Raw genomic sequence first — 17,492 nt, 5'->3', positions numbered from 1 at the left:
GTTCAGCAGTCATACTCAGGTGCTTTAGAGGAGGATCACGTCTAAAACATGCAGGGCAGGAGAAACTAAGAAACATTGTATGAAACAAAGGTCGCACATGTGACATTATGGTATTTTCTGTCGCAGACGGTGACGTTTCAAACCCTGAAAGTCTAGTTATATACGTCCACATGCAGACGGAGAATTCACACGTCTTCACTTCGGTCTGAGGTTTTTAATGAAATCTGTGTTTTCATGTGGTCGATGGGAGAAATCAGAGGAAAATATCTTGGTTTTGTGCGAAACCTGCTCCATGTGGACAAGTTTACAACCTGGAAATTTACAACCACATCAGGTTTACAAAGTAATAGTTAACGGTTTAGGAAGTTTACGATTTAACTGCTTAATTTACGATGATTATTACGTTTACACTTGTTTAGTTTACAATGTGATTAAATGGACAATCAGATTAAGTTTCAGTCTTATTGTTCACTTTATGACTTGATCATTAAGTTTAGTTGCATTGTCAACAATATGATAAATTACCAGTCTCACTGATAAGTTAATGAGCCGATTCTTTAAGATCCCCATTAACTTTTGCGTAGCATCAGCTATTCTTCCTGGCGTCCATATAACTTATATATCACATTACTCAACAAATACACATAACCCATCATAACATACTTGACCTTAATACATCCCTACCTCGTTAATCTTAATAGGTTTAGTTTACAGTCTGAGAAATTTATAACCCGATCATTAGGTTTACGATTTTTATAACCCGATCATTAGGTTTACGATTTTTAGCTTAGAAGCTCGTAGCTAAGTGTAAGATTTGTTCGTAAAGTTTTTGATCTTTGCGATTTAATAGCCACGTTTACAGTTAAATCGTCACGTTGTTGGTTTTTTTCCACGTAGAAAGGATACGGGTTGTTCATCATCCTCTTCAAGTCGACCTTCTCGTTGCAGTATGGACACGTCTGCTTCTTACCCACAATGCACCAGCCGCGGATGCAAAACTCGTGGAATCTTAGTGGCAAATTAAGGCTGAATATGAAGTTTGGCATTTCTCAGAAACATTTCACGTTGCGTCTTTCCTGACAGGATCTCCACGCCGATCTGGAGCTGGACTCAGTACGAGGATACATGTGTCCGCAGGACAGCTGGTAGGTGTTTTCGATGAAGCCCTCCTCCTCCACCTCTACGAGGATCCTCTGACCGCACACGGCGCAGATGTCGTCGTTCAGGCTCCTGCTGGGGATTCCTCCCTGGTTGTAGTACTGAAAACAGAATTACTAGTTAGCATAAGAATGTGCAACTCCTGCTTCCTGTGCACGTTTTCATACGTGAACACATGCGGTTAAACCCGGCTGAGACACGACTGTCTTACCCCGATGGTGGAAGCCATGTAGTCAGAGCAGATTTCGGCAAAGTCTCTGCCCATGACGCCGTAGTAAAGCCCGTAGAACAGCATGATCACGCCAACGTCCATGGAGTCCTCCGCCTTGATCCTGCAAAAACAAAGAAGGTAAACCTGGCTTTGTTTGGCTAAACACATAGACTGTATATAAAAGATGGACGGAGCCTCCGTGACGTCACGCGTAGGTTTCTGAAGAGCTGAATTGAAGCTCGGTGGGTGGTTCATACCATCGCCATCTTGGCAGAGGCATGCGTGTCGTCTCGCCCGGAAAACACAAATATGGGCAAAGAGGTGGAGCTGAGAGGGGGGCTGTGAGTGTCATGGTGGATGATTGACATCGAGCGAACTCTGAGCTTTCTGCAGCTAAGAGCTAACCGAGATAACCAAGAGATAACGGGAGCTAACCAGCTAACGGAGGTAAGCGGGCTAAAGCTAAGTCATGTTGTTAACCGGCTAAAAACCGCGGTTGTTCTACGTTCTTCTGGCTTGAAGTGGGGGATCGGGTACCTGTCAATCAAAAGGACACGCCCCTAAAAATGCTGAAGTTTGAGATTAAATTACTTTTAAACGGGCGAGTTAGGAAAAAATTCACTCCCCCCACAGTTGTCATGACGGTAAACCTGACCTATAAACCAAAAATGGATTTTTGTACCAGGCTGTAGACATGTTTATTTCTGCTGTAAACATGTTTATTTCTGTTGTGAAGTTGGTCTTTTTAACATTGGAGTCTATGGGGATTTGCTCTGTTTTGCAGCCCCTAGTGGATGAAGGGGGAACTGCAGTTTTATGCACTAAATGCAGGTTTAGGCTTCACTTTTAACCTTTTTGAGGCTCCGTCTATGTTTCATATACAGTCTATGGTTACACCGTCTTCCAGTGAATGTTTAGAAAGGCTACAAACAGCACATCAGCACCACCTGCTGTCGCAGGTCGGCCATGACGCAGAAAAGCTTGTTTCAGACAGCTGGCTATTATCTTTATGAGTTTATAGCAGAATTCAGGTAAATATGTAAGATTCAGTCCTGAGATCAAGGCCGGATTATCCAATGGGCATTGTGGGCACAGACCCAGGGGCCCACATCCATTTGGGGCCCATGTGGGGCAAACACCAGCAGTTTGGACATGAAACTAAATGTACATGTTGGAGTCAAATTCATTATTTTACATATTATAATTTAATTTAATGGAAAGTTAAAAAATATTTTAAAGGATTTTGAGCCCTGAAAGTTTATATTTGCTAAAATGTATAATTTTACATTTCTTAAGTTACCATAAGTCACTGGGAAGCTGCTATTTAGTCAGATTGAAGACAGAGACATTAGAAGCAACATAGTTTTATGACCGTGTAACCCTGTTCATTTTTTGTTATATTGTTCTTATTAAAACTAAAAGAAAGAAGAACTGGTCTACTCGCGTTTCAAATACAAAGTTGCTAGACTGACTTCAAAGAAAAACAAAGTGCCACTACAGTACATAAAAGCCAAATAGTTAGACCACAGTGTCTAGTGTGTTGCTACTGGTACCACTGGCTGAAAGATGTTAGAAATGTTGTTTCACAGTAGGGCTGGGCGATATATCGAATATACTGGAGATATCGTGGCTAGTCCTCTGTGCGATATAGAAAATGCCTATATTCGTCATATTGGAGTATCCTGTTGACACGCAGGTGTTTTTAGCTGTGGGCGGGGTTTCCTCCCTCCTCCTCGACTCTGCACCGCTTTGCACAGAGAGTTAAAGCAAGCGCACCTCGTTAGCTACGTGCTACGTCATGAGAGGCAGTGTGTAGCCACTGTTGCCAACTTGGCAACTTTCTCACTAAATCTGGCAGCAAAATCTAGCGACTTTTACTGGAGTTATTGGAGACTTTCCTGGTGTTTTGGCGACTGACTTTAAAGCGCATATTGTAAAGTTATTGTAAAGTTAAGAGAGTCTCTCCCCGTCCTAAAGCACTCAGTCGCTCTGGCTGCAGCTGCAGCCAGTCAGAGGAGCAGAGAGGACACCTGCACGACTCCACCTACAGTCACAATGAACAGCCAAATCCGCCACTGATCCCGCTCTGGATTACAGAGTGGGACGTAAATTACAAAGTTTTTCACGTCACGCAAAATAATTAATTCAATTTCATTACATTCACAGCCTCTGTAACTTACTCACCTCATCCACTGTGTGTGACACAAGCATATTTATCTAGCTCGTCATGTCTCTAGAAAGTACAGAAAGGAGTGGGAATCAAACCCTGAATTAAAAACTGGCTGAAGCCGTTTATTGGAGACGATACGAGGACATTCTGCCTGGATTATAAGACTGATTTCTACGCTAAACTCTGCGATTAAAAAAAATACATGACAACTCAAAAACGTATCCATAAAGCAAAGCCTTATAATAGTTCATCATTTGAAAAGTCCCCCCTAGAGCACCTATTTTCATACGTTGCATTTATTACATCATGCAAAGTCACTTTATTTTGTTTTAAAATGACATGTTTCTGCCGCTGCTTTAACTGTTCAATAAATACGGTTTTGATCAGTTTGCTTCGTTACAATTTCATCCTTTTGGCTTGAATGTTTAAAATCAGCATATCTTAATGCAGTATGAACAATTATGTTTTAATGGAGACACAAAATCGTCTTACTGATGTGATTGTATGCACCAAAGCATTCATTCAAGGCTGAGGTAAATATCGAGATATATATCGTATATCGTGACATGCCATAAAAATATCGGGATATTACTAAAAGGTCATATCGCCCAGCCCTATTTCACAGTGTATCATTCCCACTTTTCACAATGTTGCGGTGGGGAAGGGGGGCCCCTGGAACATTCTGGGCCCAGGGGCCTGTGCACTTTTAAGTCTGGGATGAAGTCTGGTGGAAATCTGGCTTCCAGCGTGAGACGGACGTTCTGACATCAGACTCACCTGAAGAAAACGTTGAAGCCGAACATGGTGAACATGATGGCCAGGTATCCCAGAACTCCCACGGCGTAACTCAGCTTGTAGATCAGCAGGAACCATTTATAGACCATCCTGGGAATCAAACACACGGTCAGCACGACGAAAACCTGCTGCAGGTCCTGGTTTCTTATCAGGAGCTGAATCCTCAAACCTGACCCTGCAGGTTATCCCAAATACTGCTGTACTGATTTTATTCTATTGTCACTTTGCCCCGCAGCACTTTGCCCCGCAGTTCTGTTGTTTTAAAGCTTGAGAAATGAAAAGTTATGGTAACGTATGAAGAATGAAAACTGGTCATAAAGTCTAAAGAAAGTAACTTCTCCGTTTTTCAATGAAACCCCGGTGGTTCTGGTTCTCGGGGTGAGGAAGAGGACGAACATCTGGAACCTTTCATTCTTCATTGTTCTATTTGCACTCGTTCGGCAGCACATACTATCGCAACAAATCACCTTTGATGGTGAAATATGATAGTGTTGCGGGACGTGTGTGACTGTGTGGTCCAGGTAGCTCAGTGTGTATGGACGTGAGTGAGTGTGTGGTCCAGGTAGCTCAGTGTGTATGGACGTGAGTGAGTGTGTGTGCACGGCGTGCCGTCAGGTGATTGAGCATGAAAGATAAGAGTGTTGAATGGAAGTGCCGTCCCCATCCTTTTAACGGATTCTAATAAAAATATGGTGATCTTCTCAATGTCAAGGAAATCGGGGGAATGTATATAATATAATATAATATAATATAATATAATATAATATAATATAATATAATATAATATAATATAATATAATATTTCCTTATAAATTATGCTGGATAAAATATAACCGACCCTGCATTTAACATCCACTACTTGTTGACTTTGCTGGAAATCCTCCACGTGTCACTCCAGGCCATTACCTTTAATGCACAGCGACACCTGCTGGTCATTTTAAATACCTATTTCGAGTGTGCCTCGTCAGACTTGTGTGTGTGTGTGATGTGTGTGTTATGACACGATATGTTTAATTTTCTTACAATAAAACTATGAGATAATGGGATAAGTTTCAAATATTAGTTTTGTTAATAGATGGCAGCTCTAAATGTAGATAAATCCCCGTGTCACACTCGACAGACTTCTGTGTTTGACTTCTATGTGTGAGTACAAAACCTGCTTTAATTTAGAATCAATAATATGGTGACAGCTCTACATTTAGATAAATGAACTGTAATCCTTGACATTTTACACTCCTGGAGGTGCGTAAAAGATCTGCTTTAATTTAGAATACATACATATGACAGGCAGGACAAGCTTTATTTTGAAGGGCACTGCACCGACGGGCTTTGTAGTCCCGCCCACCAATGAAACTAAATATAAAATGGTAATTTCATTTTTTTGGTAAAAACAAAAAATCAAACCGTTTCCTGTTTTTTTGCACAAAACAAAAAAAGAGAAACATCTTGTATGTGTGTTTCTGCTGCTCCTTTTTACACCCAGGAGACAGACTGATAAGACGTAGCTTGGTCCGACTGCTTCATGTGTTTTATGTCGTTTCTACTGTGTTTAACTGCGTCTTTGTGCACCGCGTTGCTGATTTCCTGTCCTGAAAAAACCACTCCGCGACCTCATTGTGGCATTCCTGGTTAAAGATACACGTTTTTATTTGCATTTTGTTTGTTAAACGTCGACACAACTCCGGTTCATCCCTTCAGTTCGGAGTCTTCCTGTTTGAACGACTCATCGGCCAGAAAATGATCAATAAAAGGAAAAAAACACGACAAGCAACACAGAAAATCTACAAAAACTTTGAGGGATGTGCAGGAAGACGAGAACGGAGGACAACATGAAGACCTGGAGTCTGTATCAAGACCGATCAATAAAAATCCAGCTTTCTATGAGTAATAATTTATCTATTGATCCATTTAATCGTCAACAGAGTGAAAGCAAAGCGGCAGCAGTGGAAGCAGGAAGGAAAGATGGTGAATTCTAGAGCTGCAACGATGCGTCAACAATAAAAATTCATTGACGTGAAATTTGATAGTCAATGTCTCGTGTTATAAACGCCCGTAACGGCTCTGCTGATAAAACACCGGGCAACTTAACGCCACGGCTCTTCAGACAGTATAAGAACTGTAAACATCAAGTAAACAACTCAAAGCCCCACTGGAAGTACAGGGGACAGCATCGTCATTTTCTTAACCAACGAAGAACAACTCAAGACCGATGGCGGCGCAACAGTCGAGTGAAAACAGCTTTTCAGACCTCCTGCTTCTAAAGTTTGGGAGTTTTTCCAGCTAAACAACCTGTCCAGAAAGGTGAAATGTGTCGTCTGCCACGCAGAGTTAACACACCACGGCAGCACGACAGTCATGCATGTGAAGAGAGTTGGTTGGATGGGTATATAAATGGGTAAGTTAGTATTACCGGGTAGTTAATAGGAGTGGGAAAATCGAATCGAAAAATCAAAAATCGGGATTTTTGTTTCACAATTTCAAAAAAAAAATTTTTTCAATGAAATAAAATTCTTCTTCGATAGATTTTTGTCATTTTTATTGGTTTTATTGATCTTTTTACTTGTCTTCTTGGGCATTATAGTAGCAGAATGATGGTCTGGCTACTGTGTTGTTTTCTCCTAACTGAAATCAAGAAAAATTACTAGCAGAAAAAGGTTTTATACATTTTTTGGGGGTTTAATCTATGAAAATCAGCAATATCAAAGAATTTTGAGAATCTCAATTTAAATCGAATCGGCACCCAAAAAAATCGGAATCGAATCGGGACAAAAGCATGTCGTCACAGCCCTAGTAGTTACGTAATTCTGTCATACCTGCCAAGTATCCCATTTTGGCCCAGAATTCCTGTTTTTTTTAAGGGTCTTTGCCGAAACCTTTCCGGATTGTTATTTTCCCGAATTTGCAAATCCAGTCATTTGGATGTGACATTATAAATACGTTTGTTTGTTTCAAAATAAATTGGTAGTTATTTGTTGACATTCAACTGGTTCAGGAGTTGTAGGTAGGAGCGCTGCAGGTATCCCTCAAACCAGTGGTGCTCATGGAAGGGTTTGCATTAGCATAAGCAACAACTATACACCCTGAGGAAGGCATAAGCCCATACGCGTTGGTGTATTTTTATGATTCTTGCCCATCATAAATAAAGGCTTTTTATTCAATCTACTGGACCTGGATTTTATCCTTTTTTTGGATTCAGTCCTTTCTCCATGGTTCAGGAGTCATTTTACCAAAAGACATTATGTTGTGATTGACTGGAAATCTGGGTGATAATCATACGGTACAAATGAAGAGAGTGGGGTAAAACATACTGGAGCTTGTAAAAAAAAAAAAAAAAAAAGATAAAATCTGCATCGACTGGAAGCACAGATGGCGGGCGTGACAGAAATAATCGTGACTGATCGGAAAAATATTTTACAGATGAGTCGACTATTAAAATAATGGTTAGTTTTAGCCCGAGTGAATTCAGACTGGGCATCTCCAGGTCCAGGTGTGGCTGCCGTTACCTGGGCGTCCTGCAGGACAGCGGCTTGCGGGTGGCTCTGAAGATGACGTAGCTGGTGACGACGGAGAACATCCCCCACATGGACAGAAACCTCCACCAGTACAGCTTGATGGTGAAGTACAGAGGAACCACCCACATCTGGACCAGAGTGACCAGCTGGAGGAGACAGAGGGGAGGGTGAAGATGTAAGGACGTTAAAACAGAGACACATGGCCTCAGTTCGTCCTGTACGGGTCCAGTTAAACCAACCAGAACCAGTTAGGACAATCCCAAATTCGCCAACAGCTGGACTCGAGCCGTCCCTCCATTCACCGCTTTACTCGTCTTTATGGGTTTTTGTTTACAGTAAAAAAGGAAAAAACAACACAGCAAAACTTCTGGACTGGTTGCCGTAACAACGGACGGGTGTGCAGGTCTAAAAAAAACCCCATTTAACCTGGATTTTCTCTGCATGTTTTGGTATTTCAGCGCCGATCTTCCACATGAAGGGTGGGATCCCCGCATCACCAGGATCTCCACGCTGGACAACAACACATATGTTGTGTTTATCTTCACCGCGTGGGAGTGAAACGACTCTGAGAACATTTACAGCATAGGTGCCAACCTCCAGTCCGAGGGCGGGTATCCTGCAGGTTTTTGTCATCTCCATGCTCCAACGCACCTGACTGAAACTCATGAACATGCTGACAAGAAGCTGCTGGATCCATTTGATGTGAATCAGCTGAGTTGGAGGAGGGAAACAACAAAACCCTGCAAGGTACCGGAGTCTGGCACCCCTGATTCAGAGGGATCTTAGCTCGTTTCTGGGGTTGTAACCCACATTTACAGTCGTGCTCATATTTATTCATACCCTTTCATTAAAGAAGGAAATAAAAACAGCTGCCTGTAAAATAAGCTGAAACTGACTAAAGTAATAATAAATAAAAATTTGATGAAAATCATGACATTATTTTCTAATTCTGGTTCAATAGAAAAATTTTTTTAAAAAGCAAACAAATAAGATAATTTATTACATATTACATCAGTCATAAAGTAATATTTAGTTGAACAATCCTTTAATGTTTCCGCTCCAGTCAGGTGTTTTCTGTTCCTCTCAGTCAGACTTCTGCACCTGTTGACAGGTATTTTGTCCCACTGCTCAACAGAAAACAGCTCTAATTTGTCCAGGACACATTTGTTTTTGGGTTTTTTTTCTTTCTTCAACTCAATTAAATGAAAAAAAAGTGTCTTATATTACTAAATTATATTTTTGCAAATTTTTAGTTATTGTTCCTTTTTTAATTCTCCAGTTTGATTGTTGTTTGTTGTTTGATTGTTTGATTGTTTGATTCTCCAGAGTGATTGTTGTAAATTCAGCTTTTTCTTTAATCAAAGGGTATGAATAAATAAGGGCACAACTGTAGGTGTGTTTATTCCATCCTTATCAGCCCTAAGTGGGCTTTTTAAAGCAAACCCAGCGATTGAAGCAATGACAGACCCGACAGCAGCTTCGATACGTGGCTTTAGCTGCATCACAGTTTACAGAAACGGGAGGAAAATCTTCTGGTTGCAGCTCAGAGTTGTCACATCCTGTGCAAAGGTTCAACCACAGCAGGGGCGACAAGTAGCACACAGGAAACCATAACAACAAACAAAACACATTAAAATGCACTTAGAAACCCCCCAATGGACATTCCAGCACCTCGCCCCCCACCCAGATGTGAGATGATGTGAGGAACAGCTGGCTGCATAAGATTCTGTTTGCTCACATTGTAGGAGCGGTGGTGCCGCTGCTTCCACTGGACCAGGACGATCTGGGCCACCACCAGCGTGGCGATGAGGATCAGCACCATCTCCGCATGCATGGCCTCGTGTCCTCTGTGCTTCACGTGCAGATGCTCATGCTGCACCCTGAAACAAGAGGAGGGAAACCAGTGTTTTCATGGTGTGATATGGTATAAATCTGTGTTTTCATGGTGTGATATGGTATAAATCAGTGTTTTTATGGTGTGATATGGTATAACACCAGTGTTTTTATGGTGTGATGAGGTATAAACCAGTGTTTTCATGGTGTAATGAGGTATAAACCAGTGTCTTCATGGTGTGATGAGGTATAAACCAGTGTTTTCATGGTGTAATGAGGTATAAACCAGTGTCTTCATGGTGTAATGAGGTATAAACCAGTGTTTTCATGGTGTAATGAGGTATAAACCAGTGTCTTCATGGTGTGATGAGGTATAAACCAGTGTTTTCATGGTGTAATGAGGTATAAACCAGTGTCTTCATGGTGTAATGAGGTATAAACCAGTGTTTTCATGGTGTAATGAGGTATAACACCAGTGTCTTCATGGTGTGATGAGGTATAAACCAGTGTTTTCATGGTGTAATGAGGTATAACACCAGTGTCTTCATGGTGTGATGAGGTATAAACCAGTGTCTTCATGGTGTAATGAGGTATAAACCAGTGTCTTCATGGTGTGATGAGGTATAAACCAGTGTTTTCATGGTGTAATGAGGTATAAACCAGTGTCTTCATGGTGTGATGAGGTATAAACCAGTGTTTTCATGGTGTAATGAGGTATAAACCAGTGTCTTCATGGTGTGATGAGGTATAAACCAGTGTTTTCATGGTGTAATGAGGTATAAACCAGTGTTTTCATGGTGTAATGAGGTATAAACCAGTGTCTTCATGGTGTGATGAGGTATAAACCAGTGTTTTCATGGTGTAATGAGGTATAACACCAGTGTCTTCATGGTGTAATGAGGTATAAACCAGTGTTTTCATGGTGTGATGAGGTATAAACCAGTGTTTTCATGGTGTAATGAGGTATAACACCAGTGTCTTCATGGTGTGATGAGGTATAAACCAGTGTTTTCATGGTGTAATGAGGTATAAACCAGTGTTTTCATGGTGTAATGAGGTATAAACCAGTGTCTTCATGGTGTGATGAGGTATAAACCAGTGTTTTCATGGTGTAATGAGGTATAAACCAGTGTTTTCATGGTGTAATGAGGTATAAACCAGTGTTTTCATGGTGTAATGAGGTATAAACCAGTGTCTTCATGGTGTGATGAGGTATAAACCAGTGTCTTCATGGTGTGATGAGGTATAAACCAGTGTTTTCATGGTGTAATGAGGTATAAACCAGTGTTTTCATGGTGTAATGAGGTATAACACCAGTGAGGATGAGGAAGGTGGGAACTCACTTCCAGCTGTCTCTGTGTGTCATCTTCAGCAGGTCTTCCTGTAATCAGACAGAAATAGCAGCAGCTGGGAGATTTGCGGGTCTCTCTGCACACCTAGATGTAGGTTAGCGCAGCTCTCTGCGGAAAATAAACTACTTCTGACATCTAAACACAAAAACACAAGTTGTTTCTTCTGAAAACTCGCCGCTGTGGTGCCACGTGACAGCTGTTCACATCTGTGCTAGTTAGCATGTTAGCCGCCTTTAAAATCAGTCAAACCTTTATTATTAACATGTTTTATTAACAGAACAGCCTCGTTTTAAACAGGAGACCACTCACCTGGTGATGCACACCCGCCATCCTGCCTTCTGCCCCCCAATAGAGCCGCGTCTCCGGCTGGTAGCAACCACAGGACGGCGTACGGAAGCCCGCGAGGGTTATCGGCTCTAACGCGAATGACTGTTATTGGGTTCAGTCTGAAGACGTTTCTGAACCAAAATTTAGGACTGGGTGTCAAATAAATATAAAAACACTAGTAAATGATTAATTTGCTGTATTTTCAGTAGAAAATGGACATTGTGACCATTTAAGCTCATTTTACAGAAAACTAGATGGTGAAAATTTTAAATATTCCATTTTTTTTTTTGCAAAATACTAGATAATGTTGAGACAGCTTTAGTTGTGAAATTACTTATTTTTACCAATTTACCTTGCTGACACCTCTTCCAATGTGTAATATTTACCATTTTACATGAAAATATCTCCAACTTCTGACATATTTGTTTCGGATTTTAAAAAATATTGACACCTAATCTCATGCATATGCACAGAAATATTCCCAAAGTACAGGATGAAGGATCAGCATGAAGAAAAATGTAAATTTAAGCCAAATCTTTCCTTGCATATGTACTAAAACCAGCTGTTAACGAGGTTAAGCTCCAACTTCTGGAAAATCTTGATTTCCATCCGGATCTGAAAATGACATTTCAGCAAATCACCCCAGCATTTAAACCCTTTTTTTTTTTTTGTTCCAACAGGACATAAACTCTTCATCTTTGAACTTTAATAAGTAAATTATTTTAAACCCGACTGACATCAAGGTTTTACGTTGAAGGAGGGTGTGAAGAAAAGACAAGCCACTCAGTTCAGTTTCACTTCCAGCCTGGGGATTTTATTTATTCAGATCAGCGTCGGTCCTCGCTGCGGCGGATTCTTCTACACCTGCAGGGGAAATAGTTGGTTCAAAACGACGCCAACAAGACGCTGATGCCAACACAACAAACGCAGCTCGCTCAGACATCCAAGGAAGGATTGGACCGTCATTGGTCGGCAGACCTCTGGTGGAAACTACGAATGGCAGGAAAACGCGTCATCACAGCGACCAATCAGGGGAAAGTAGGGACCAACGCTACGTACCAGCAACGCTTCTTCTGTTGCAGCACTGAGAAACGTCCAGCCTGAAGAGAAAAAAGATGAAAATCAGCCCTGAAATGAATAAATAAAGGAATAAAACCAATGACAGGCAGTTGATTCGCTCAGACATCCAAGGAAGGATTGGACCGTCTCTGGTCGGCAGACCTCTGGTGGAAACTACGAATGGCAGGAAAACGCGTCATCACAGCGACCAATCAGCTGGCGGTCATCTTAAGAGATGCACCGAACTTCCCGAAACCTTAAAGGCCAAGATACCAACCTGGAAGTTTCCTCTTCATCCAGCATTTACGTCAAATGGGTGCCAACCATCAACCTGAGACCCTGAAACAGACAAAGTCTGTAAGTTAAAGACGCAAAAACCAGCTGGTCATACTGGATCTTTCTGATTCGCTCAGACATCCAAGGAAGGATTGGACCGTCATTGGTCGGCAGACCTCTGGTGGAAACTACGAATGGCAGGAAAACGCGTCATCACAGCGACCAATCAGGGGAAAGTAGGGACCAACGCTACGTACCAGCAACGCTTCATGAGTCGCAGCGCCGCTAAACGTCCAGCCTGAAGAGAGAAAAGATGAAAATCAGCCCTGAAATGAATAAAAGGAATAAAACCAGCGACAAGCAGCTGCGTCTCGCTCAGACATCCAAGGAAGGATTGGACCGTCATTGGTCGGCAGACCTCTGGTGGAAACTACGAATGGCAGGAAAACGCGTCATCACAGCGAGGAGCAGATGGAACCAGTTTCTCCTGCTGGTCGACAGAACCAGCAGATCTGGTTTCATGCAGGACTTGCATCATAAATCTACAACCAACACAAAGTAAAACGTGTACGGGCAAATACCATAAGACACTAGGGGTGGGGAAATCTAAAAATCTGGATTTTTTGCTTCACAATTTTAAAATCGATTTTTTTCTTTAAAAAAATTTTTTTCAAATAAAAATAATCTGTTACAAAATCTGTTTTTTTTGGTGTGCCTTTTTACTTTTTTTCTTGGGTGTTTTAGCAGCAGAATGATGGTCCGGCTGCTGTGTTGTCTTTCCACGATAGAAATCAAGAAAAAAAGTTTAAAGACCAAAAAAAAAAAAAAAAAGGGGGGGGAAATCTACAAAAAATAATCGAAGAATTGTGAGAATCGAAATTCAAAGTGAATCAGCACCCAAAAAATATTTGAAATCGAATCGGGACAAAAGTATATCATAGCCCTAAAACACACCATATTTATTTCTAAAGCACTTTTAAAAACAACAAACAGCTGATTAAAGCGCTGTACAGTAACAGCGAGTTAAAACAGTAAGAAAATAAAAAAAATTGTCAAAATAACGAGATACATAAAAGTTAAGAAACACAAGGACACAGATTGTCGTAGAATTAATCTGATGAGAAATAAATGTAGAAATCAACTGTGTTCTGTCCAGTTTATTGACAATGCCCAGTTGTTGCCAGCGAGAGGTCTGGAGAGCTCGGCCCCGCTCAGGGAGTTACAGCGACCTTTAGGCACACACACATAACCAGTCTAAACTGCCAGAAGCTGAAACAGGCCTTGAACAGAACATTTAGTTTTATGCATGAACCTACTAAAGCAAGCTTTCTGAACTACTCTAAACTATGCAGAATATAGATTTTAGTACAAGAAGCTCAATAAAGGAGTAACACATTAAAAACTATGCTGTGTGTCTCAGTCTTGCCAACATGTCGAATAAAATGTGTTTTTAAACCACTTTTAAAAACAGCAGTGTGCCTGTTTGACCTGCAGAGGGAAACATAACTCTTTTCTGTGTGTGTGTGTGTGCGCGCGCGCGCGCGCGCGTGGGCACGATCACCACCGCCTGCTAACAGCTGGACCAGCAGGTCGGGACAAATTCATTCTGTAAACATTTTTATGTATTTTCATAGAAATTCCTCATTAAACTTTTTACATCGTGACTTAAAAACGTCTGAAGTCACAACTGAGAAAATAAAAATCATGGTTTTGCTTTTTAATTGTGGTTTAATGGAAATATTTTCAGGTGTTTCCTGTTGGTCTCCATCAGACTTCTGCACCTGCCGGCAGGTATTTCAGCCCCATACACCAGAAAAGTGCTGACTCTTTATTTTCAATTCAACAGCAACAATTTATTTCATTACAGTTTAATCAAATTTTAATTTATCACATTTTTCCAGTGTTACTTAGATGATTATTGTGGATTTTTCCTTTTCTGTAATGGATGAATAGAAATAAACCTGAAGACGACTTGCTTGTTGGAAGATTTACAAATTTTAACTCTTAATGTTCAGATGTGAATTTATTTTATTGACTGTTGTGTTCAGTCCATTTAATGCTCTAAATGACTTAAAGCAACTATAAAAACCATCGAAATGACCTTGAACGGTGCAAAACAACTGTGGAGACACATTTACACGATGTGGAGAAAAATGGAGATAAATAAAACCAACTTTAAAGTGACAAATGAAGAAAAGTTAACTTCAAAAACCTAAAAATAAGTATGATTAATTGCAGGAAAAGTGCTTCCAAACATAAAAACTACAAATAAACTCCAGTTTAAAGGAGTTCTTGGCTGCTTAAGACATGCAAATTATATAATGTCAATAATATATTAATAGTACTATAATAATATCTAAGTGCTTACAAACAAAAACTGCTTAAGACCTGCAAAAATAATTATTAGATATATATAATATCTATAATATATAATAGCATAATAATATCTATAATATGTAATAAAAGGTACTTACAAACATAAAAACTACTAAAAAACTCCAAGTTAGCATTAAACAGAACTAAATGATGCTAAATAAATCATTGAGAACTGAAAACTACAAGTTTAAAGTTCTTGGCTGCTTAAGACCTGCAAAAATAATTAAAATATAATTTTTAAATGCAGTAAATTAACCATCCAGGTGATCTGGTTCATTTTAAACCCAAAGTAAAATTCTGCAAGTCTGACGTTGTTGAAATACGTATTAATTGTTGCTGAATCTGAATAAATTACTGACATTAAAACGCTCTAAATTCAATTCACTCGAATCTTCTTGCTGGAAAATATTAAAGTTTTCTGTAAATTATCAAACATTTAGTGTCCAAGGTGTCGTACACTTAAAACGTTTCATCTTCATGCAAAAACCAAAACCGCACAATTATTTTCTAAATGTAAAGCAATCGTATGAGTCACAGTGGACATGTAGTTGTCCTTATTATCCACCAGAGGGCGCTCCATCAGCCAGACCTGACATGCTTTCATTTCTTCTGCTGAGTTAAAAGAGACTGCTCATGATACTTTCCCAGTCTAAGCTGGTTTTCCCCCAATAAGACCTCTCATTTCTACCATTCATCTGGACTTCAATCTCTTCACGCCTGTTTTGTTGCCGAAAATAATTTTTTTCCCTCAGTTTTTCAACCGAGACACAAAAAGATAAGAAAAGGTCACCAAAATCCAACACTTCCACCACGTGTCCAACTTCTGTAACTGTTGCATTCATGATGTTTAAATCACGTTTTCAGCATTTCGTGTCAGATTTAAGCATTTTGTTTCAGATAAAGTCCATCACTGAACTGCAGAAATAACCATTAAAAAAAGCTTTCAGTCACTTTAATAAGCTTACAAAAGAAAATCTACATAAAAATCACCAAAACTATGTGGAGATTCCGCAGGTTTTCTGTAACTTTAGGTTTTAGTTAAGTTAGAAAAACCAGGTGAGTTTTTTAATGGACTTTTTTCAGCTTAAACGACACAACGTGGTGAAGTTTCCAACCCAACACTCGTACAATCTAACTCCATCCGTTAAAGTTACGCATCGCTTCATGTCTGAAACCACGTAAAACAAAGGAAGACAACATATTTAATCAATACAATGTCACATTTTGAGACGATATTGAAAGTTTAAGTCATATTTACCTTCATCGCTCTGTAAGTCTATTCTCCTCCATCCCAGCAGAGTAAATGGTCTGAGAGCTCGCTCGCTTCTTTTTAAATGTGCCATGGAGGCGGATGAAAGCGCTGTAGCGACACGCAGCGGACAGGAGGTGGAACTGCAACCTCAACTACTGTACAAAATGGCTCAATTTTACAATTATAAGGCTAATAATGAAAAACTAATAATATAATATAATATAATATAATATAATATAATATAATATAATATAATATAATATAATATAATATAATATATGCAAAGAATAAAATAGAATTAATCAATTATTAAAATGTTGTGCCAATCAGCAGTCCAAAAAAGGTGATTTGGAATAATTGTTCATGAAGTAGTATATTTGATAATATTAGATATGAAATAATAATAAAGCTTGGTTAGTTGGTATGCTCTCAGTTTCAGTTTCCTTTTGATTGACAGGTACCAATCTCCCGCTTCAAGTAAGAAGAACGTAGAACAACCGCGGTTTTTAGCCGGTTCACAACGTGACTTAGCTTTAGCCCGCTAGCTGGTTATCTCCTGTTATCCCCAAGTTAGCTCGGTTAGCTTTTAGCTACAGAAAGCTCGGAGTTCGCTCGATGTCAATCATCCACCATGACGCTCACAGCCCCCCTCTCAACTCCACCCCATTGCCCATATTTGTATTTTCCGGGCGAGACGACGCGCATGCCCCTGCCAAGATGGTGATGGTAGGAACCACCCACCGAGCTTCAATTCAGCTCTTCAGAAACCTACGGGTGACGTCACAGAGGCTCCATCCATCTTTCTATATACAGTATATGGTTCCACCATGCTGCTGTGATGGATGCAGGATGTGGTTCAGCATGGTCCTGCTGAAATCTGCAAAGTCTTCCCTGGAAGACTCTGGATGGGAGCAGATGGTGGATTTTTGCTTTTAAAAAAGGACATTTTTCAGATGTTTTCCATGTTGCCTCAACATTTTAAATGAGCTTTGATCTAAAGAAGACGACGTGTTTCTGGATCCTCTTCACATATGATGGAGCTTTCACCTGCATGTTCGGATTTCAGGCAGAACTGGTTTCGCAGTGGTTTCTGGAATCTTCCTGAGTCCATGCACTGGTTTCCAGTTGGGAATCATGTCGGCTTTCAATGCAGAATATCACCAGCATCCAG

General features: G+C 40.2%; 1 protein-coding gene and 1 long non-coding RNA gene across 4 annotated transcripts in view; both read right to left on the bottom strand.

Moving 5' to 3' along the window:
* rnf175 (ring finger protein 175) overlaps window positions 1–11,410 on the bottom strand; it is a 13,219-nt gene extending 1,809 nt beyond the window's left edge. Inside the window, exons 1-8 of the mRNA XM_079257541.1 lie at window positions 11,341–11,410; window positions 11,023–11,060; window positions 9,585–9,726; window positions 7,838–7,992; window positions 4,317–4,424; window positions 1,370–1,490; window positions 1,126–1,259; window positions 907–1,008 (exon numbers count right to left, since the gene is read on the bottom strand). Of these exons, the coding sequence (XP_079113667.1) occupies window positions 907–1,008; window positions 1,126–1,259; window positions 1,370–1,490; window positions 4,317–4,424; window positions 7,838–7,992; window positions 9,585–9,726; window positions 11,023–11,060; window positions 11,341–11,361 (821 nt within the window). The 5' untranslated portion in view covers window positions 11,362–11,410. The remainder of the gene's footprint in view (window positions 1–906; window positions 1,009–1,125; window positions 1,260–1,369; window positions 1,491–4,316; window positions 4,425–7,837; window positions 7,993–9,584; window positions 9,727–11,022; window positions 11,061–11,340) is intronic.
* Window positions 11,411–12,145: 735 nt separating this feature from the next.
* Window positions 12,146–16,391, bottom strand: LOC306769540. Of its 3 annotated transcripts, none has more exons than XR_013771692.1 (5): window positions 16,328–16,391; window positions 12,951–12,991; window positions 12,695–12,756; window positions 12,418–12,458; window positions 12,146–12,348 (listed from the first exon to the last, which is right to left on the bottom strand). It is a non-coding gene; the product is annotated as an uncharacterized lncRNA (long non-coding RNA). The 3 variants fall into 3 exon arrangements; XR_013771693.1 differs by having other exon boundaries at window positions 12,146–12,222; XR_013771691.1 differs by having other exon boundaries at window positions 12,146–12,458.
* Between the last annotated feature and the right edge of the window lie 1,101 nt (window positions 16,392–17,492).

This window comes from Telmatherina bonti (genome assembly GCF_933228915.1).
Source record: "Telmatherina bonti genome assembly, chromosome: 18".
NCBI classification, from domain to species: Eukaryota; Metazoa; Chordata; class Actinopteri; order Atheriniformes; family Telmatherinidae; genus Telmatherina; species Telmatherina bonti.
Note: the sequence above shows the minus strand (reverse complement) of the source record. Positions and strands in the feature narration are given on the sequence as shown.